At 44.1% G+C, this 21,987-nt stretch overlaps 1 protein-coding gene and 2 long non-coding RNA genes across 14 annotated transcripts; 2 read left to right on the top strand and 1 right to left on the bottom strand.

The window, feature by feature from the left end:
* The first annotated feature begins 154 nt into the window (after positions 1-154).
* Positions 155-6,071, top strand: LOC114847490 (uncharacterized). 2 transcript variants are annotated; one of them, XR_003784216.3, is made up of 3 exons: positions 155-291; positions 447-628; positions 3,823-6,071. It is a non-coding gene; the product is annotated as an uncharacterized LOC114847490 (long non-coding RNA). The 2 variants fall into 2 exon arrangements; XR_008693522.1 differs by having other exon boundaries at positions 447-2,229.
* A 1,931-nt stretch (positions 6,072-8,002) lies between these two features.
* Positions 8,003-10,422, top strand: LOC114847488 (uncharacterized). 10 transcript variants are annotated; one of them, XR_005897070.2, is made up of 7 exons: positions 8,013-8,310; positions 8,766-8,829; positions 9,188-9,288; positions 9,373-9,470; positions 9,608-9,753; positions 9,883-9,973; positions 10,091-10,422. It is a non-coding gene; the product is annotated as an uncharacterized LOC114847488 (long non-coding RNA). The 10 variants fall into 10 exon arrangements; XR_008693514.1 differs by having other exon boundaries at positions 8,003-8,310; positions 8,766-9,288; XR_003784209.3 differs by lacking the exon at positions 8,013-8,310 and having other exon boundaries at positions 8,360-8,829; positions 9,370-9,470.
* A 1,832-nt stretch (positions 10,423-12,254) lies between these two features.
* On the bottom strand, positions 12,255-15,735 carry lrrc3 (leucine rich repeat containing 3). 2 transcript variants are annotated; one of them, XM_029137298.3, is made up of 2 exons: positions 15,369-15,735; positions 12,255-14,558 (listed from the first exon to the last, which is right to left on the bottom strand). In XM_029137298.3, the coding sequence occupies exon 2, from the start codon at positions 14,274-14,276 to the stop codon at positions 13,503-13,505; it is 774 nt and encodes a 257-aa protein (XP_028993131.1). In that variant the 5' UTR covers positions 14,277-14,558; positions 15,369-15,735; the 3' UTR covers positions 12,255-13,502. The 2 variants fall into 2 exon arrangements, with proteins under 2 accessions (XP_028993131.1, XP_028993132.1); XM_029137299.3 differs by lacking the exon at positions 15,369-15,735 and adding an exon at positions 14,653-15,109.
* Positions 15,736-21,987: the final 6,252 nt, after the last annotated feature.

Genomic DNA, 21,987 nt, shown 5'->3' with positions numbered 1-21,987 from the left:
CGTCAACTCCTGTCTGACGGTAGATGGCGACACGGCGACATCAGTTCAGCACAAAGCTCCAGAACCGGTGCCGAGTCCACGGACTGGAGGTGCACAGGAGTAACTGCTCACAGATGAGCGGTGCTACAGGGAGAAGTGGGAGTCACACTGGGTGTTCACCACCGTCCACCGTGGCTTCCTCACCTCTGTGACAGCAGTGAGCTGACACATATGTCTTCCAGCTCCTTCCCAGTCTGACGAGGGTGAATCTGAACACAGGAGACGGAGGATGGATGACAGCCTCCAGGATCAGTTAGTAATGTTTCATTTGTCCACCTTAACACCAGCATCATCAGGAAGTGTTCTGGAGATCTCCTGACTTAGTATTAATCTGATCAGAGCACAGATTTCTTCCTTGGTTCTTATTGTTTTGTTTTTTCTGCTCATGAACTGTTTTTTGTGTCCAGGCGACATCTTCAGTGAGTCCAACAGTGGCGTGAGGCTTGGCAGCTGTGCTCCTCTGACGTACTGTACAGGCAAATAAGTGATGCTGAACCCCGGTACCTTGCTTCCCGACCACATCACTCTACACTCATCCCCTTAGGTCTGAGGGGCGTCCTGCTGATGGAGGGACCGGGACTACTGAGAGGTAGTTCCACCAAACCGTCCCTCCTACTGTCAGTGGGATGCTCTGCAGTTTTAATTGCATTAGTCATACACACTCATCCAGGACTTTAGAGGCTGCCTCCAGTGGGGGCCAGTGGTGTCCCCCACTTTCAGTGCACTCTAGTTCCACACACTCACGTTCAAGCTGTGTTGCAGGGTTCTTGGTTGCCTTTTCCACTGTGTCCCACTACTAACCTTACTACCACTACTAGTGTGACTCAACACCTGATCTGATAAACAGGCTTTCTAAACCCTTTTTTAACTGTAAGTACTGTATTATTGGTACTTATCACTACCAATATCAATAATGTGTGATTAGGGTAGTTGTGATGTTGTATGTCATGGCTATAATTAGGTATTATGAGATTGTGTATAACAATGCATATGTGTATGTATATCATATATACATGTTTCATTCATATATATATATATTCATATACTTATATGTGATACATATATGTATATATGTTTGTATGAGTGTGTGCACATACCTTAACACTATTAGTATTAATTTCACAGGTAAACCACAGTACAGCAGTTGTTTAGTTATGAATGTGTTAGCCTAAGGTTCATCTCTACTCATTTATTTTGTTCCTATTGTTTGTTTAACTCGATTTGTTTGGTTTCAGCAGCTGGTTGCACCCCCCCAACCCCCCTCCCACACACACGCACCAACTCAACCTGTGCACCAGCACAGCGACATAACACACATTTAGGATGGACAAAATAAATCATTGATCAAGAACAGTATATATATTTCTTATATACTCCGCTTGTTAAAGCAAAACTGTCCATAATATGGCATTCAGCCACCTTCCATATTATTTAGAACAAAAAAATAACCTAAGTGATGTGAGGGTGCGAGACAGTCTGCGTCAGCACTGAAGCAGGTGCACGGCCATTAGTAACCCTGACATCAGCGAGCATGCTGTGATGATAGCAAGAATGAAGGTTAGAAAGTCAGGAAGGAACAGAACCGTCAGAACCTGAGAGACAGCTAAGCAGAACCCTGGAGCACTGACACAGCCACAGAACCAGCTCAGATCGTACAGCTTCTGCCAGAATTCACAGTAAATGTGAAGGTTTTTACGCTTGTCCTTTCCTATTAAACACTCCAAGGTCAGAGGTTGTTGCTCAACAGACTGACTTGTGTCTTATGATTTCGTGATTTAAAGCTGTGGGCTGTAGAACAGCTTCAGCTCCACGTTCCCTGTCTGCCGATCACAGCTCCCTCTGGAACGTCCATGACGCATGCACTTGTTTGTTTTGTTGACACATCCATTTTGTTGTTGGACATGAAAAGTCAGAGTAATTATGACTAATAATGATTTTACGCACAGCTTTAGAAAGATGCTGTTTTTGCTGGTGTCGCAACGATGTCAGTCCAGTTTTCTATCAAAGGAATGATGATAGTCTGTCAGACACATCAGTGCATTTCAGTAACTCTGCGCTCAGACTTCAGACACGCGAAAGGAACTGTTCCTTCAGCCTGTAATTAAGGTGCCAAGGAAGCGGTGGTTCCCTCCATGGAAATGACTCCAGTTCCAGTAGCTGACGAGAGGGAGTCGGCTGCAGGGCGAACAGGTGACGCATCATTCTGTGGGTCCATGTATAATTTATTGACCTGCTGCTGAATAGATCTCAGCATCTGGCATGAATTATGTTCTGCAAACAATAACAGCGGCCATGTTGGTTTAATGTATGCTGGAATTACACAGCACAGCACAAGTGATGGGATGTATCCAGCAGTCCCAGATCCTCAGCATCTCTGTGTATGTTCACTACTGCTCTCCCTGCAGCTTTCACACGTTCAGACGTTCACATGATCACGTCTTCATGCGTGTAGCGGTTAAGCTCTTGCCTCACAGGTTCCAGGGTTACACAGGAGCATCTGGGTCGTCCCTATGGTTTCCTCCCAGGTCTCGGGACACGCAGTCAGGCTGACTGTCTGTAGGTGTGAGTGGTTTGTCTCTGTCTACATGTGATGGACTTCAATAATTTAGGGTCATCCATTTATTTTTTAGACAAATGAAAACCATTGGTGGTTTAAGCTCAAGCACATTAGCAGGTTGTAGAAAGTCACGGTCTGTCTGGTTTTTGCAAACATTAAGCTGTGCCCGTATTGGATCAGGAAATAAGGAAATGAGAAAATTCAAATTTTTACTCAAGAAAATGTTAAGAATTATTAAAATTATAGAGAAAATACATATTAATAACACAGACCAGTGGACAGAGATGGATTTCTGCTTTATGTTATCATAATCATATCCTCGTTTGTTTCAGGCCTCTGACTGCACGCCACTATTCTGCTCACTCTCTAGAAAGTAAATGAGGCCCTGATTTGAAGCAATTGTGTCGAAGCGTCAGAGTCACTTCATCTGGTGACATCTGCTGGTTACGTTTCTTTTCAGAGCAGTGTCATCAAACTAAAGCACCAGTTGAGTGCTAAAACTACTAAAAGCAGTACAGACAATAAACGGTACGAGAAACATTTTCTCTTTATATCATTTGTCCAGTTCCCTCATTCAGCAGCATAGCAAATTATTCTTTCACTTGATTTTGACCAGCTACAGGTTCTTTGTTTCACTCTGCATTCACTCTGCATTAAGATAAATAGTAAATAGACATGAAGCCATGAAGTCATTATACTGTAAATATACAGTACTATATGGTTAAATAACTACATCAACTTCTAAAACTAAGCAGTAAACCTTAAGAAACACCAGTGACATAGATAATACTGGCTACACCAACTAACGTTAACCTTAACCTTTGTCTCTTCTCTTTCTCACCTATTCTCTTCTGTTGCTTAGTGCATCCTGCTGCATCCTCAGTTTTCACTTCAGTAAACCTTCAAAACTTTATTTAATAAAGAATTCTATAGCCATGCCCAGCATTCCCGCAGGTCCAGACATTACATATTTACCCATTCTCCTGCCTGGCAGAAATGTTCTGTACAAGGGTCAAACACTGGCGGGATGAATGTTTAACATTTGTGGAGCTGCTCAGTGCAAACACGGTGGTGCTTAGCGGTGCTGAGGTGTTGATCAGTAAAGTCTGCCCCTCATGTACACGAGGAACGCTAAGCTGCAGCAGCGCCTGTGATTTATTGATTTGAACACTATATGAAGTGCTGAACCTGGCTGCCATTTAACATTCCTACTTCCCTCCTTGCAGTTGTTTACTTTCACCAGCTCTACATAAATCGATGGCTCCATCAGACAAAACCGTGCCACTGTGCTGATGCAAAGACCTGGAAGGAGGAGAAGGACCCACTGAAGACGCCACCTCTAGAGACGGATCACTTCCTGTACATACAGTGTACAATACAGCTGCGGTCAGCTCCGAGGAGAGAACTGTTCAGCATGCTCTCAGCACTCCCTGGATGTCATTATGTGAAACTGCTAATGCTTGATATAACGCTGATGTTCTGCAGAATATGTGCGAGACCCAACAACAGAGGATCCTTAGGGGTCAGTGTGGACTCAAGGATAGAACCGAACAGCACATCCTTCCGTGGGACCGACATGGTCTTCGAGCACCTTCCTCTCCTGCTGGTACCAGCTCCAGACCATAAATCATTTGGAGCTGCATTCATTCAAACCCACGTCTCCACAGACTCAGCAGGAGCCAGTGGCTGACGTATGTAGGAGCCACAGGCGGGGCTCGTAATTGTGAGAGCCTGGGACTACAGGCTCCATAAAGCATCTCCTGTGTATTATGAGACTGACCTTCTAACGTTCTGTCGCTTTGGCTGTTTGTGATGGGCAGAGTCGGCCGCAGGTGCTTTAATTCCGTTCCAGCAGATATTGTATGTGACTGTTAACGAGAGGCATTAGATAAATGAGCCCAGGCAAATCTCGAACCTCGTGGTTTTCTGCCTCACCTTGGACACGCCCCCCCGAGGTCATGTCAGGCTCCCTCTCTTGCTCCCTCACCAGGCCACGTCCTCATCTCTGGACCCCACACGCCCCTTCTCTTTGCCTTAGTGAACTCACTGCAATCAGGACAAGTCCACTTACCTGTGCCTGCTCTCTGCTCTCCCTTCAAATACTCAGCCAGCGCTTCAGTCTGTGCTGGGTCATTGATGCTGCTGTATGTGGTAAGAAGAGGTTTTGTTGGAATGGTCCATATGAGTGGGAGTCTTTGTCATGCCATGTGTTTGCCTCGATTAGCCATAAATATAACAATTGAACTTTATTGATCCTGCATTGGGGAAATTAAGCTGTTGTTGCTTGGGCATTGTGGGTGGTGCGGTGGGTAGCATCGTCGCCTCACAGCAAGAAGGTTCTGGGTTCGATTCCCGGAAGCAGCCCTAATGCCTTCTCTCCATTACCCGTAGGTCTGAGTGTGTGTGTGAATGGTTGTTTGTCTCTGTGTGTGGTGTACCCTGCCTCTCGCCCATAGCCAGCTGGGTTAGGCTCCGGCACCCCCGTGACCCCGCATTAGGGAATAAGCAGCTTAGAAAATGGATGCATTTTCACTTGATCAGTTATACTATTCTGCTTTCACTTATTAAAGAACAATTCTGATAATGACACATCACCTGGTTTCTAATAACAATTATATAATAACAAAAATCACATACATCACCACCAAAATTAAACAAATCAAAATAAATGAAAAACAACCTCTTGGCTCTATCATATCTACTGATGTTTGCACATCTTGCTTTTCTTAATGCAACCAATAAATGTCTCTCTTTATTGTGCAAACAAATTGGCATTTAATGGTTAAATAATAAAAAATGAACTCATATTTTGTACTCAATGCTAGAACCGATACTAGTTGACATATTTATGCAGTGAAAGTAACAAAAATTTGTTGGGCATGAACAAGCTGAAAGTTTAGTAAAAACGAACAAAGCCAGAGGCTGAAATCTAAAACAGCCACATAAATAAAACAGCATCACATTCTACAGTAATAAATAAATATCTTTACTACTGTAGTTGCTTTTTTTGTTATTGTCTTCAAGTATTACTTTATTTTTACCATATATTTTTATTATATATCTCATTTTATTTATTATAAATATATTATCTTATTATCTTATAAATACAGTAAATCCTTATACATAACATATATTTTATCATTATGAAAGAAAGTAACTGAGTGTATGCTGTGTATTCTTTACATGGGCAGAAGACACCGCTAATAACAAACCAATAACTGTTGTTATGATTACTGCTACTGTTATACAGTACTGTTTTAATATTGATTTTAACTACAATATTATCAAATGCACATGTTGAAATGTTAACCTTCATGGTCTGAACGGCTTTGATGTTGCCCCGTGTCTTTTGTTTAATCAAGCAGTGGGAAAGTCTAAAAGCAGTGAGACGTTTGCACTCCCTGCTGTTACCATCAGCCTGTAAAAATGCACTTATCTTATCTGGACTTAAATAAATTAATCCAGATCCTTAGCATTTTAGGCACCTCTGTATCTTATTTATGAAACACAAAGCTAATGTGATTTGATTCAGTCACAGGATAATTTAATGCTGTCCAAAAGACTGATGAGCAATGAAGAAAAAGCTCTAATCAGTTGCTACACACACACACACACACACACACACACACACACACACACACACACACACACACACACACACACACAGTAGCCTAGGTCCTACTGTGCATAATGTACAAGTTGGGCTTTTATTGTTGCAGTTAGAATTGTGATGTTGAATTCAAGTCTTACAACTGAGACTGTGTGTGAGTGAGAAAGTCAGTCAGGGCCAGTTATGCACAAATAGCCTTAGGCTGGACAGAAATACAGAAGTGAGCAGAGACACATTCTTGTGTCATGGATAAGATGCAGGTGCAATGTCATCCCCAGAATAATCAAAGCTTGCCTTGAGCAGCCCATAATGCGACCAAGGTGCAAGCGTGTCTGTCATCCTGAATCTCGTCTTTCAATGTGTGGCTTCTTGATGATGGTTTAAAACCAGAGAACATCTGCTCCAATCTAGCCATCCCTCTAACTGACTGTACTACAGCTAGACACCCGAATGCTGCCTCATTCAAACTAATTAGGCAAACCCCAAACCAGTAGTGAACGGTTAAGACTTACTGGGCCTGCTTTAGAGTCAGACTGACTAAGACAAAATACAAACAAAGAAGGAAGATAAACAGGAAAAGTGGCTCAATACTGACTAACCAAAACTCAACAGCTTAACAAATGAAAAACTAGAAATCACTGCACATGAAGGAGGCGTCAAACCCCAAACCAGTAGGGAACGGTTAAGACTTACTGGGCCTGCTTTAGAGTCAGACTGACTAAGACAAAATACAAACAAAGAAGGAAGATAAACAGGAAAAGTGGCTCAATACTGACTAACCAAAACTCAACAGCTTAACAAGTGAAAAACTAGAAATCACTGCACATGAAGGAGGCGTCAAACTAAATAAATACAAACATCAAGTTAACATGAAAATCTAAAACACACATAGAAAAAAGCAGGGTTAGGTTAAATTGAGACAAGTAAAGGAAGGAAGCAGGAAGGAGAACGCAGGGAAGAGGAAGCAGATAAGAGGAAATGGAACAGCAAGCAGAGTATGTCAGGCTTGGGCAGGTGTCGGACCCACATGCACGGCGCAGAAACACAGATGTGATTAAGTGCAGGTTTATTCGGTGAATCAGAGTCAGGCAGTCCAGGTCAAACACAGTACGTTCCAGTAGGCAATATACAAAGGTGCAGGCTATCTCAGAATCAAGGTCCAGGCAGGGTTCGGTACACGAGCAGACTTGGCGACAGTACAGACAAGGATCAGGCAAAAACTCACGGTCAGATTATCAGGCACAGGTCTTTCACAGGTTGCGGGATCAACAGGGTTCAGGCAAGAATCAAAGGTCGAGGCGGTCACGGTCAAAAACACGAATGGCTATAATAGAATGCTGGAAAGAGTACATGAACTAACAATCTGGCGACTGGTGTGGGTGAGAGGTGGAGGTTAAGTACAGGTGCTGATTACTAATTAGCAACAGGTGTGGATGATGAGAACCGGAGCGTGACAGGAAGTTAACAAAAATAAAACAGGATGTGACACGTAACATGAATCATGACAGAGTACAGGAAACAGGGAGCAGGAAACAGGATGCAGGAAATAGGAAACAGGAAAAAGGGAACATTTGTGAAAGGGCAGAAAAGAGCTGGACTGAACACACACCCCTGTGGTGCCCCTGTGTTTAAAGTGAGAGTGGATGATGTGTTTGCCCACACTGACATTTTGTGGTCTGTTAGTGAGAAAGTCCAGGATCCATGAAAAGGGTGTGATGGTTAGTCCCAGGTTGTACAGCTTTTCCACCGGTTTGCTGAGCACTAGTGGTTAAATGCAGAGCTAAAATCTACAAATAATAATACTGTACACTCAAAAAACCTGGATTGGGTGCATGCTACATTAACATAATTTTAACATGCAACTTCAACAATATAAATTCTTGTTTTGTGTCTGAACATAATAAAATCACGTAAATGTAACAACTTCAACAGGTTACATCAATATTTTATGTTAACTCAACGTAATAAAAGTAGGTTTAGACAACAACATGTCCAGAGCTGAAGGTGGCAGTAATGAGCAAATTCACAACTTGGACTACGGCACTGCCGCTTCTTCAGGATCCTGACGTAAAGGAAAACACCTGTTCATGATGTGTGCAAGAAGGTAAGTTTAACGTCCATTGAATAAAAAACTGCATGGGTGCAGAAATGTTGTTAGTAGCTATATATAGTGCCCTTTAGCATTTTGGATGTTTAATTAGCTAGAGTACGTATCCGTGTTATGTGACTGCGCCTGTGCTCACAAGCTAACCTAGCTAGCTTCCGTACAACACTGAGAACGTGCTAGTTTTAAATAAGCTTATCTGCAATAAAATATATATATATTGTAATTTTTTATATTATTTTATAGCCGTTAAACGGCGATCTTTGCTCAGTTAGGAGTGAGACTTTTACGTATTTCCAATGCGAGTTCATCGCGCGAGCGCGGGATTTTCAAATTTCAAATAACCGACATGAGCGTTGCCCCTCGGTCGGTTTGGATGCGACGAGGATTTTACGAGTCAGCGGCATTTGTTCAGGTTGGTGCAATATTTTCTGACATATACTCTCCGTCCGCAGGTGTTAGAGCAGAGAACTACTGGAAACGGAAAACAGAAGTACAGAGACTTGCCCTAATGGAAAGGTAACCCATGAACATTAAATAGAAATGTGCTGTCATGCTATGCATTTCCTGAGGTAATTTACACGAACCTACCAAAATGGTGTTTGAGTTATTTCACTCTACATATTGTTTGCATTGTATATCGTATTATCATAAATCTATTATTTGTTTCATACGGTAAAGGAAAATAATCAAATTACTTACACAAGTATTTGTTTAATTAAGCTTTAACATTTGTACCTTTTTCTAAGATTGTGTACTCATTTCACAGCACATAATTGATTTCCTAATTTATTACAGCTATTTTGACTTGAAACGTGTTCTTTATCATCTAAAATGTGTCTCTTGGTGTTTACCTCCAATGGCCATTCTGTGAAAGTGTCCCATTCTAGAGCTGAGAAGAGACAGCAGGAAAGGGAATCATCTGCTAGTGTCGCTCCAGATGTCTACATGTCCACAAGTTGTTTAAGAAAAAGTAAGGTAAGAGGGAATGAAAAGAAATAAGATAAATAGACTCTAAGGTATTTGGAGATGCAAGGAGTGCAGCGTGACTTTTTCTAGTAGGTACGACTATTGCAAACACAAGGCAAGAAGTTATCAGAGATGAACCCTTCATCACCGAGTTCAAAACCAGATGGCCTGCTCTCTTCTGTGTTTCTGAGGTTGGTCAATAAATATGTCTATATATATACAATGTGATTCTGATCAGACAAACAAAATATATTAAAATGTATCAAAGTATTGTTTACACATTTGCCATTCAGTGCATTGATAACTTGTGTACTTTTTTCTTTTTAAGAATAAATTTAAGAGGACTACAACAGTTTGCTGCAACAGTTCTTCTCCATGCTGGATGGTTATTCTTCAGACCTGAAAACGGTGTTTGGCAAGGAAGGCGGCATTCAAGGACAAAAGATTAAGAGCATCATGGTTCCCATAACCCAGGTATGATGATGGGAAAAAAAATCTATGTCGTAATATGTTAGTGACAGCTACTCAATTGAATAAAAATTGTTCCCTAAAATAGATTAAAATTGTTTTGTTTTTTGTGTGATTACTTTGTTTGTCCTAAAGACTAACTCCATTGATGTCAGAAGAGTACATCCTTTAAGCCCAGTGTGTGTTCCTCAATGAAGATCCTGGCAACCTTGTGAAATAATGGATGGTAAGAATGTTTTTTTTTTTTTTTTCATGTAAGTTTAAAATTTCAAAGTGATTTATATATGCTTTAAAAGTTGAAGTGTTATATAACATCATCCGCTTTTTTAATTTTACATTTCAGATCGTGGACGCCTTGAAGAAGCCATGATAGAGACAATTCTTGAAGTTTTTTTCATTCACAAAGATGCAGAGGCAGATGATGACCCTGAAGATGTAGTCATCGTTTCAAGTCCTGGATGAGTTGGGTAGTGTCCCACTTGCTGTGTTGTTGTTTGCTCTTGTTATATGCTCTCAACCTCAGCTACCCTCCACTAAAAGTTGTTTGAAATATTGGCCCAATGCTGTATGTACAATACTGGATGTTAGTGACATTTTGTAGCTGCCTTTGACATTTGAAAGCTGTTTTATCGTTTTTATGAAGCTTATAAAGTATTCTAACCAGTCTAAATCCAATGTGCTTTGTGTCTTCTCCAACCTACACACCAGCTGGGGATATATGTTAGTTTGCATAATAGAAATACTGTTTCAAAGATTACTTTATTTGTATGTAATTTTGAAAAGCTAATCTTGGCACAAAACATTTGATAACTTTACATTGGTTGTGTTAGTATAGCATAATTTATTAATTAATTTAAATTAACTTGTTACTACCCTATAAAATAAAGTAACAAGTATTAATATTATACATGATCAAATAACCCAAGAAAATTATGTTCAATCAACCCTAAAAACATTAGTGGGACTGACCCATGGTCATTAGGTAACATTAACATGAATATATCATGTTGCTTCACCCTGTTTACATTTGGTTCACTAAGCGAAATAGCTTCTTGCTATCTTAACGCATTTTAATTAGATGGAAATACTTTCCATAATTTTATTATGTTCATCCAACAAGTTTTTTTTTTGAGTGTAGCTGGAAACAGTGTGTCAGCAATGAGCTAGATTCACTGGAAGAGGACAATAATTGAACTGTCAGCACCTGTGTAGTTAGATGATGATGGTGACGTCCATCATGGCCCAGATGATGAACTGCTCCACATCCTGGGGAACAAAACATTTCTCATCTGAATAAGATTAATGAACAGTCAATGTACCAGGAAGTTGTTGCTGATCTTGAGTAAAATGTTATTTTAAAAAAAGCAGACTTTTAATTTTTAGAAAGAAACAAATCTGAAAGCTTCATCAGCCTATGGTGACTTCAGTTATTACACAGTTGGCAGATGATGCTTGTGTAATAAGAAAAAGAAGGGTGGGCACAAAGGGACTGAAACTATTAAACATCCAAACTGTGGGGAGCCATTAAAGGAATTCAAACCTTTCTCTTTGTCAGGATGAAGCTGTCTGATGAGCTCTGATGAGCTTGCTCAAGGACACTGATGTGGCCACACAACGCTTCAGAAAATCAAGTCTGCTTTCTAGGGTTAAAAACAGTGATTGGTTGGTTCACACGGTCACCATCCACTTCCTGTAACATTCAAACGTCTGCTCATAACGTAGCGCAGGTCAGATACTCAACATGATGCTGAGGGATGATCGAAAATGAGGAATGTGAATACTAGAACAAACCCTTTATTTATTGTCCGTTTGTCTCTTCCTGGGACCTTTTGACTTGTCACTCACTCTGGACTGGTCTGACTGCGACTGTAGTGAAGCCTCGATGGTGGTTGACGAGGGTTTGTGCCTTTGCTTCAGTAGAACTGTTCCTTTCCAGCGACTCACACACTGCTCTTCGTGTAATCACATTTATATATGAAGATAACCGCCAGCATTTGCATCTCATAGTCATTATTAGAATCTCCAAAACGCTGACAAAGACGAAATGAATCGCTCCCACGAAAGCAAAGAAGAAAAGCAACTACACAATTAGGTAATAATTGCCACAGTGTGATTCAAGCTTGTGGGAAAAGTGGCCTTTAAAGCCGAGGCAGCAGGTAATGAGTCTTTTATGGATTTCTGCAACTATTGAGTGGTGGCCGCACTCCTATGAAGGAGACGGTGCCTCCCTGACAATGAGCTGCTCATCATGACGAAGCGTCTCGTGTCTGGAGACCTAAAAACGTTGACGCCTCCTGTGGCTCCACTGCTGCTGGTTGACTTTGTGACAAAAGGAATAGACGTTTGCCTGAGGATATATATATATATATATATATATATATATATATATATATATATATATATATATATATATATATACACACTGAGCCCCTCAGATGGCTTCAAGCTGTGAATGTGGAAGCACAAGATATCTGTAATGAAAGTATAAAGCATAAAGGAATACGACACTGAACTGTCTTTTTTATTTTCAAATGCTGGTAAAGTGTCCAGAGCATGAAGAAAACACATGCTAATCACTGACAACACAAACAAGACTATGACCAGAACATTATTATTATTATCACCAAACTGTTGGAGCCCTTTCATTTCCCTCAGAAATACGGCACTAACTTCTCTTGAAGAGACGCTGACCAAGGACAGCCCACTTTTCAATGACACAAACACTTAAAGATTGGTTTATACACGGGAACAGCACTGATGACACAAACATCCCTCACATTGTAACAGTCCATACTGGCCACATACTGTACACGTATGACAGGTCGGAACAAAGCTACAGTTGTATAAAAGGGATTTGTTATCAAATGCAAAATAAAAAGAGGAGAAGAAGAACCAAGTGTTGGTTGCATTCATTAACTTGTGGAAGCAGCTGCTCAGAAGCTGCTGGTTATCGTCATGTGACCATCAGCACGAAGGCCGTAGCTGGACCTGGAGGTCAGAGGCTCAACCGTTCAGCTCGCTGCATAGAAGTCTCACGGCGACTCCTGACCAGCCCACAGTTACATTGAGTTTGTGTGAGCTGCTACTGTACAATCAGATCAATATTAGTAACAGCGGCGACGGGCCGGTCCAGTGGGCCGCTGACCACCACCGTACATTGGCATTCAGTACACGGGACGGGCTGTGCATCCAGTGCATATGATCCATAAACAGCGTCAACTCTGTAAGGACGCGTTTAGCTAAAGGTCGTTCAGCTGACGTGAGCCAACGCTCCACGAAGCCAAGCTCTGTGCTGATCTACATGGACAATTAGGACCAATAAAGCCACCGTTCACACGACGCTCACACTCTCACTGCTACTGAAACCACAGACCCAGCACACAACGACATCTAGTGAAACACAACCAAAACTCTCTACTAACGCCTGCATTACATCGTCCACCGGGCGCAGGTCAGACCGGGTTTGCATGGTTCGCTGGAGGCCGGGCTGCTCTACGCTGCTACGTCCTGTATAGTGATGCTGACATCTTCATTCAGCCGAAGCATCAGCAGGTGTCTCATAAAGTAGCATTTAGCTTGATGTGACATTAGGAGCCTCGTTGATTAAAGGCTCCTGATCAGAACATCCATCACATGTGTTCTATTCAGGTGTTGCTACATGTTCTCATAATAAACAGAAGTGAAATTACAAAAGCCCTGAAACCACTTGTTATTTAGTTACGACATTGTTTGTTGTATTAGTGTTGGCTGCTGAGCTAGAGAACAGTGCTGATGGTGTCACAGTCCTTGTTGATGTGGGAGCTGCTGGGCAGTGACTTGAGGTACTCCAGGTGGCGCCTGGCGTCCTCCTGGTTGTGTCTGACGTAGTAGACGACGTACGCGATCACCATGGCGAACCAGCCGAACATGGTGACGAACATGGCCACGTCCGTGGTCTTGTGGTGGAAGTTGCAGAAGTTGATCCCTGAGTCCAGCACCTGGATGACCGGCCTGCCCGCGTACTCCTCCTGCACCGCCGTGTGGCACATCAGCTCGTTGACCGTGTCGGGGTCGAGCCGCAGCTCCCTCAGCACCTCCTGCAGCGTGCACTCGCAGTGCCAGGGGTTGTTGGACAGGCTGATCTTGGCTCTCAGGCGGGCAAACGCCTCCTTCGGAACCCTTTGGATGTGGTTGTTGGAGAGGTCCAGCACCAGGAGGCTGTCGGAAACCCCCTGGAAGGCCCCGGCATCCACGGCCTCGATGTCATTGTTGGACAGATCCACCTCCTGCAGGCGGTGCAGCTCCCTGAAGGCCCGGTTGGGGATGTGGGTGATGTGGTTCGACGCCAACAGCAGCACCGCCGTGTCTCGCGGGAGGTCCGACGGGATCTCGTCCAGGTTGCGAGACGCGCACTGGACCACGGTGGCGCCGCTCTTGTCCGCGCAGTGACAGCCGGCGGGACACGCCGTCGCCCGTGCGCTCGCGGTGAACAGCACGAGGAGCCAGCAGCACAGGTCCACGGGAGGAGGAGGCCCAGCGGAGCCCTGCATCGTCAGCAGTGGCCTCGCGCCGCAGCAGTCATGGCTTCAACCGTGCAGCTGGTTCAGTGCCGGGAACTGCTGTGGCATTAGCTTCACAAACGGCAAAGACCCAGTTCTTCAGCAGACGTGGGGCCGGATCCTCAGGTAATCCTTCCCAATGGTTTGATGGAGTTCCATATTATCTTTGAGAGAGGTTTCGAGGGAGCTCATCCAGATACAACTACAATTTCAGGGGCAATGTGAGGATGTTGACAGCGCCGGCGGGCGGCGCCAGGATCAACATGTTGGTCACTAAAAGAATCAGGAGAGAGAAAATAGGATTGATTGGCAGCAGGTCCTGGCATTGGACATTAACAATAAGCAAGCAGGTAAACAGATCACAGACCCGCCAGACTCTAAAACCCATCATTTGATTATTGAGAATTGGCCATTTGACGTGAGCAGAGCTCATCGTCCCTTTTGTTTGTTCTGCAGTCTCCTCTCAATTCCAAGCTAAAACAAAGGATAAGAACGGGAAACGCCTCGTGTCTGTTGCTGTAGCCGCGTCCGCGGGATCGTGGCCAGAATAGCGGAGCGCTGAAACGCCTCCACCGCCCGGAGGGAGGATCATCACGTTAGCGGAGCACAGCCCCCCCGCTGGGACGCCGCTCCCGCGGTGAGCAGCTCGGGTCGTCTCCCCGTGGTCTGGCTCGTTGTCGCGCGCGTAGTCTGAGCTCGGGGTCGGAACCAGAGGCGCCACAGCCCAGTGCTCCTACTGTAAATCACTGAGGACGCGGGTTTGAAGCCGCAGCTCGTCTGACCGGCGATTTCCTTTTTTTTCCCATTTAAATTCAGTAACGTGGAAAACTGTCTTTCGAATATAATAGAAAACAAACATTTGCAGAGCAGAAGGTTTGTTAATGTTCAGAACGGACAGTTAACGGAAGACTAACGTGTGATAACTGATCACCGAACCGAACGCGTCTACGCTCGTGGCGAGCAACGTTGCGGTTTTTAATCACAGGCACGTGGCGTTATGGCGTTAACGCAACTAACCCAAACAAGCACAAACTACTGCGAACTACGCTGATGAGACATGGAAATGCGTTCAGAGCTACTTACAGTGAATGGGGTTCAGCTTGAAATGAACCGTGGGCCACTTTTACCGCGTAGCAGAGAGACGCCGTCCACAGAAAGAAGCCTTTTACAGAAGATTTCACTGCGTCCTCGCGCTCACGTTTCCGTTCAGCGAGTGAAAACACGGTCAAGTTCCGGCGGCGAGTCAAGAAGTTTATAAACTGAAGGACTGACGTCCACGTGCGACTCTCTCTCTCCTCCTACAACACAGCCGCGCGCACCTGTTGGTGCTGCCGCCGATCCAGCGGCGTCCACGAGCTGCCCGCGTGCCTCGCTCTCCGTGTCCAGCTGCGCGTGGACCGGACGCTGCTGTGGCATCTGCCTCCGTCCTGCAGCTCCCTCCCTCCCGTCTGCGTCTGCGTCTGCCTCCGCTCTGCCTCCTTCTTCCTCCACCAAGACAGTGATGCCAATGAAGAGATGAATAAGGGGGCAGAGACGGGAGACGGGGTCACACTGTTGTCGCAGGGGAGCGAAGCCGTCATTGGTCTTATATCAGCTGGGGGCCTTTGATGGAGCCAACGTCCAGCCTAAAGCACCAGTTCATATAAAAGAGGGCGCAAACCACTAAGACCTAAGGCACCATGATTCCACATGTGCAGCAATGCATCCAAATCTGAAAAGCTGCCACATCATGCACGTGCTGTGAGCAGCCATTTTACCATGGACTTCCCAGGCACTACACTTGATGTACTATGTAATTTCACACATGGCCCTTGGAAAGTGGGTTTAATGGCGCTTGGATCGCACTGCTGCCTCCACTCCCCCTGTGTGCCTCAGAAGTGGGTCAGTTCTGTGTCATTAGAGCTACAGAGGACATACTCATACTGTACATGCTCACTTCATGCAGTGTGTGTCACTCCTCCAGTGGAACGACAGCGGCCGGCCACAGGATGGAGGCAGGATCTCACCTTCACCACATGAAGATAAGTGTCATTGTTCTAATTCCAAATCATAGCACATAACAAGCTCTTCTAGTTTAATGATCAGCAGCTGATGAGGCCATGATAAAAAAAAAAAACTATTGAAACACACATTGTTTAACACCAGGCTGATGTCTTCCCCAGTTGTGGACGATGCGCTGCGTTCATTGAAGAGAAGCCCAGAGATGAATCCTGTCACAGCTGATCCTGTGGCACCTGTTAACTCCAGTCACTGTGTAGGTCGCTCCACGGCCTTTGACCTCAGAGCCACAGCTCCTGCTTTTATTCGTCCACACGCCTCCTGTCAGATCGCTTTCTCACCTGCATTCGCCTCCAGGCGTTTGGTTTGGGATTCTCTATCATCCAGCTGAGGTTGTCTGAAGGTTGAGTCTGTTGTCTGACCCTGTAGAAGCATTTCTCCACCATACAGGAAGCCTCTTCATTCTGGAACCTTTGGGAATTGATGTCATGCCTCTATTATAGATGATGTTGAGGTCATGATGTGACCTGTGAGAAGCGCTGTTTCACCTTCGCTGCTGTGTCTCTGCTCCTGGTTCCCTTGTTTCTTTGTGTGTGTTTGTCCCTGAGTTTGTTGTGCAGGTAGCTTAATGTTGAACATTAAACATGTTAGTTGACTCTGAGTTTGTATTTTTCTGGCTTGGCTATACATTCAAAGGCTAAACCTATTCATAATAGTGAAGGGGTCTGTGCCAGCATGAAGCCACCTCCTTCTTTAAGTTTGGAAATGGATGCACAATAAGACAAGGACGCAAGTGTTTAGGTATGAATTAGGTAGCAAGTGGTGCTTGATGACGTTTCCCATTGATGTGATGCTGTAGCATGTTCAGTGTCTACTAACACTTGGCTGCTGCCCCCCTACTCAGGTAGTTCTGCACCAGAGGAGCCTAAGGACCTGCAGCACAGCAGCCACACATACGCTAAATTAGAATGAATGAGCCTCAGTGAAGCCCTATGGGAAACCATGACTTTGACAAGAGTCGCCAGAAGCAGAACCAGAGCAGATGATGGTTTACACACACCGTTAACGAGTCATAACAGGGATCGCTGGCGCTTTTGTTCTGGGATGACCGTCTCAGCCAAGGGCAGGAATCTGGAGCACAGCTGTTACTTCACAGCAGGAGGAGATGCAGCAGGTTTTCCACCAGCGACTTATCCACTCCTCACTGAATGAGGGGACTATGGGCACAGAAACCACTCATCCTTTATCTCTATTTGGTTCTCCTGGTTCCATTCTCCTCCTCTGTAAATAAAATGGAATCAGTCCAAACACACTTAAAATGAATGATTAAAGTGCTGTTAATGACCACTATCTATTTATATTAGGCTCAATTCATTTTAAACCTCAATGGGCCCTGCTTTAAATGCCACAGGGGCAAATAATAATAATTTCTGCCCAGAGCCAGAAGATGAAGTATCAAGGTGTGCGTGGGTGCATGGGTGCGTGTCTGGCTTCCACCTGGAAACAGGAAGTCCCCCCCTTAATGAATGTCCAGTGCTGGAGGAGACAGATGGGCCATGCCTCCAGTCAGTCCAGCCTCCTGTTGCCTACTTACTGTACTTATCCAAGTGTTTCTCATCCCCTGACCAAGTAAATTCATCTTCCTTAAAGACGCTAAAGCTGCTGACGAGTGGAGCCTTTAGTTTGTTTCACTTTGTCACTATTATGTGGTCTTCTTGTTGCAGCTTCTGTACATGCACACATACTGTACAGTATTGATTAGGTGATAAATGACTGACACATGAGCTTCTACCTTCGGTCAGCAGGGAAGCAGGGAACCGGATGCACCTGCACCAACAAAGATGAACAGGACAATACATGGACACGGCTGCAGGGACGGATGAGCCAGGAAGGATGCCAACAGTCTTCTGCCTCTTTATATTTTAATCTTCACTACCTGTTTGTTGTTACCCTGGGAATGTGAGCTTCCGCTGTGATTCTATTTAGTGGATTAGCATCAGTCTGTGTTTGTGCATTAATGTTCGAATGTGGTCGTGCGGCTTCACTTCCTTTCTGAGTCAACTTGGAGTGTTTGGCAACGCTTCCACAGTAGATCGTGGATAATAAAGAGGTTTAAAGCAACAAAACTCTGTATTCAATAAAATTCACATTTGTTTATTGGGATAAAATGAACACAAAGGTGTAAAACGCCTTCTAGGCTACCAAGAAGTGATCCTTAGTCTCAGACCTTGGAGATTCATTCCTGACTTACACTCATCCAGGTATAAATCATTCAAAATGCTTCTTTTTTAGGCATGTTGCGTCCAATGAGTCCTGATGACATTCATTTTGGTGCAGCCAGTCTTTTCTGCTGCTATTTGGTACTTTATCAACATTTGCCCTGTAGAGATCATTTGTAACCACGCTGAGGCAGGACTCACACTCATTCATTTGTTTTTCTTTTAGATTTCGTTCTAGTCAGGAAATGTTTGTGGAATACAAACATGCTTTTCTCTTTTAAATCAACCATTGAACCCCAACAATATAACCTACAGCTTCACATCATGAGCATCATCACAAACAATCATGTTAAATCACTTTAGTTAGTCTGTGATGCAGCATGGTTCCGTTTCTCCTACAGGCAAATTCATTTGGCTGCTGTTTTCATTTTGGGCTGACAGATCTTTCTGTTTCTTGCAGGAACAATCGTTGTTGTCAGACAGTTTCCCCAAATATAGACTGAAAGTAAGTGAGTGACACTGACGTAGGCGCCACGATGCCCAGATACACAGGAAACATGAGCATCATGTGTGGGCTGCGAGCGCTGCCCGTCTCAATGAGTCCCATGTGAAAGTCAAGGTTACTGCAGCTTCTTCTGCACAGAATGGCAGCTTATGTCAGATAATAAACGACCACCATCACTGAAATAACACACTAAGCTGTGTATAGTAGTAACGGCTTTTTCCTCCATTCCTCATCACTTTCATTTTGTGGGTTTGGACGTTTGTGTGACCACAAGGGGCTCATATCCACCTAGAGCTCATATCCTAAGTGCTGATGCTTTTCAGGCATCTCTCTAATGCCAGTACTGTGTTTGTGCATGTCTCTGTCTGTCCTAATAGAGTGATTCCTACCCAGCATGCTTTGCACTGGCTTACAGGCCTTCTGTGTGTTTAACATAACTCCACAGTTTGATGCCTTCCCTTCTCCAACTGTCTGCTGTCCTGGACCATCATGCAGCACCACAGCAGCTTTCAGGCAAAACAGGAAACTGATTAAAGCTGATTACGTTGTCAGTGTCTGACCAGCTGTTGTACTGACTCTGGCACAAGCTAAGGCTATAAGATGGTGACATACTGTACTGTGTCCAGGTCAGAGCGCCTGTTGTATGGAGCCAGGTAATGAAGAACAGAGTCTCACACTGCAGCCGCTGGATGAGCAAAGGAGCTTGGTGTCATGTAAAGCAATTACAGACTCTGCTGGACATCATCTTTTAATGTTAAATTAAGAATACACCCCTAAGTCTGCAGCAAAAACATCAACAACACAAGTACAAAAGGGAAGTTACATGCTTCTGTGCATGAGAATCCTCCATGAGTGAATGTGAAGACCAGTGAAGTGGAGTGTGTTTAAATAGACACTAAACCTAAACGCTGTCCTGCTAAAAAGGAAGAATGAAACATTGCATTACAACAATTGCACAGACTGGTGAACATTTACAGAAGATGTGGCAGCAGCAGAGTGAACAAGGTATAAGGTATTATAAACAGAGAACAGAAGGTCAGGCACAGGTGAATGTACTGGAACCAGAGACAGGCTACGCAGCAGGAAATGGGCGTGGCCAAAGGTAAGGGATGTGGTCGGAGAAGAGGATGAGCAACATGAGCAGAGCATTTTCCCTACTTTTTTTATTTCTAACCTAATTTCTGTATTAATGTCAAACCAATCAGAATAAAACTTTTTTTCCCTGTAACTTATTTTATTTATTTCATGTAATAAATCTAATATCAAACTGGAAGACAGCCTCTTCTTCCTCAAGACACCTCTTTCATGATAATTGGTCAGATCACAGTATGCTGCAGGAAGCTTAAAGTCCTCCTCTTACCTCTTATTCGGACCCTCTCCTCCTGGCAAGGTTGTCAATTGTTTAGCTCAGGGATTATCTGCCTTATTCACACTCAGTGATTGTGCTACTAAATGCAATCAGGGACTCTGGGAGCGCAATCAAGAGCTGCTGGAACTGGGTGTATTTAACAGCCGTGGAAGATTTGTTGAGGATTGATGGACAAGCTGTATACAAGGTGACCTGGCGTCATCCCCAGTGAGCCACAGTGTTCGTTTACATCAAGCCTGTGGATAAAGACGTCTCCTGTGGCTCAGCAGCTGCACTGACCACATCATAGCCGTCTCCAATCAGCAGCGAGGACTCCGCTGGCTGGAGCCATCACTTACACTGGGAGAGATCTTGCGCTGAGGCTTAAATCACATTCTTGTGAACGTTAATGTCTCGGAGAACGTAGGGGAATGTGGACGTGATCGTTGCAGGTCAAACCCACTGCTGAGAATAAGAAGCAAGATGATGTGCTCGTAGGGAAATAACTCATGAAGAAGATTCTTTTCAGCTTTGTTTTTACTGATGCATTGGTGTTTCTGCTTTTGTTGTGCCCCTTCTGTTCATCTAATAAAACACTGACTGTGAAACAAGACCAGATCCAGACAGTGAGTTGGTCCCAGTACCACACTGAAGAGCTCTGATCGTTTGGCACAGTGGGAAAACTCAGCCTTTGTGAACCAGAATCAATCACAAATGATTTCATTGAAAACAGCCACATCCAGTTACCTTGTTAATTGCCTTAAAGCCCATATGCAGAGTGCACTTAAGTTCCTAATTGAGGCTGTTGCCTCTATTTTATTGCCATGGGGTAGTGCTTAAGTATTAACCACCGGCTTCACACAGGGCTGCTTTGTTCTCATTTAGACTGAGGTTTATATTGTTATGTTAAAGTAACACATTACATTACAGCCAACCATTACATCACATTACACCTGTACACCTTTTAGTTTATTATTACTTCTTATTATCTTATTTTATTTTATTTAATTTTTTATATAGTAAAAAAAAAGAAAAGCAACATTTTCTTTGGTTGGTCAATAAGACGAAAACCATGATTGAATTATGTCGTACAGTACATGGATCGATTTTTATCATCGATCAGCTCATCTCCTAAAACCCCACTCACCCCACCAGAATTTAGCCATCAGCTCATAACGGGAGCATGAAGAGAACAGTCCCAGCAGACTGAGACCATCTGGCAGGCAAAAAACATTGGTCCCCAGCCAACACTGATCCACCAGAACCACCCCACTACGAATGGGCTGATCAGAACTAATCAGCCCATTCGTACGGGCCAGTAGGTGCCTGCTCTACCTACTCGCTAACAGCTAGCAGCTAGCTAAGTTGCTACGTTCAGTACCTCAGCACATTGCAAAGAGTGAAGAACATGGTGGATGGCTGAAGATGTATCTTGTCTTGCAGTGGCCCACCAGCATGTGTGGGGAGGACTCATCTTGAACCAGTCCTCACAGACAGAGCCCAGAAGTGTCCACCGTGAGGCCAGTGTTCATGCTTTTGGCTCCTAAACGCTGAAGGCAGCTATTACTGTGGGTCTGCTGATGCATCCACCTGCATCAGGACACACTCTGCTGGTGTCAGGGCGATTAGCCA

Source organism: Betta splendens, chromosome 21, assembly GCF_900634795.4.
Source record: "Betta splendens chromosome 21, fBetSpl5.4, whole genome shotgun sequence".
Taxonomy (NCBI): domain Eukaryota; kingdom Metazoa; phylum Chordata; class Actinopteri; order Anabantiformes; family Osphronemidae; genus Betta; species Betta splendens.
This window is presented reverse-complemented; position numbering and strand designations above follow the sequence as displayed.

What these genes read in the sequence shown, in the direction of transcription:
- lrrc3 (XM_029137298.3), bottom strand. Translation starts at nt 14,276, where the DNA reads ATGCAGGGCTCCGCTGGGCCTCCTCCTCCCGTGGACCTGTGCTGCTGG.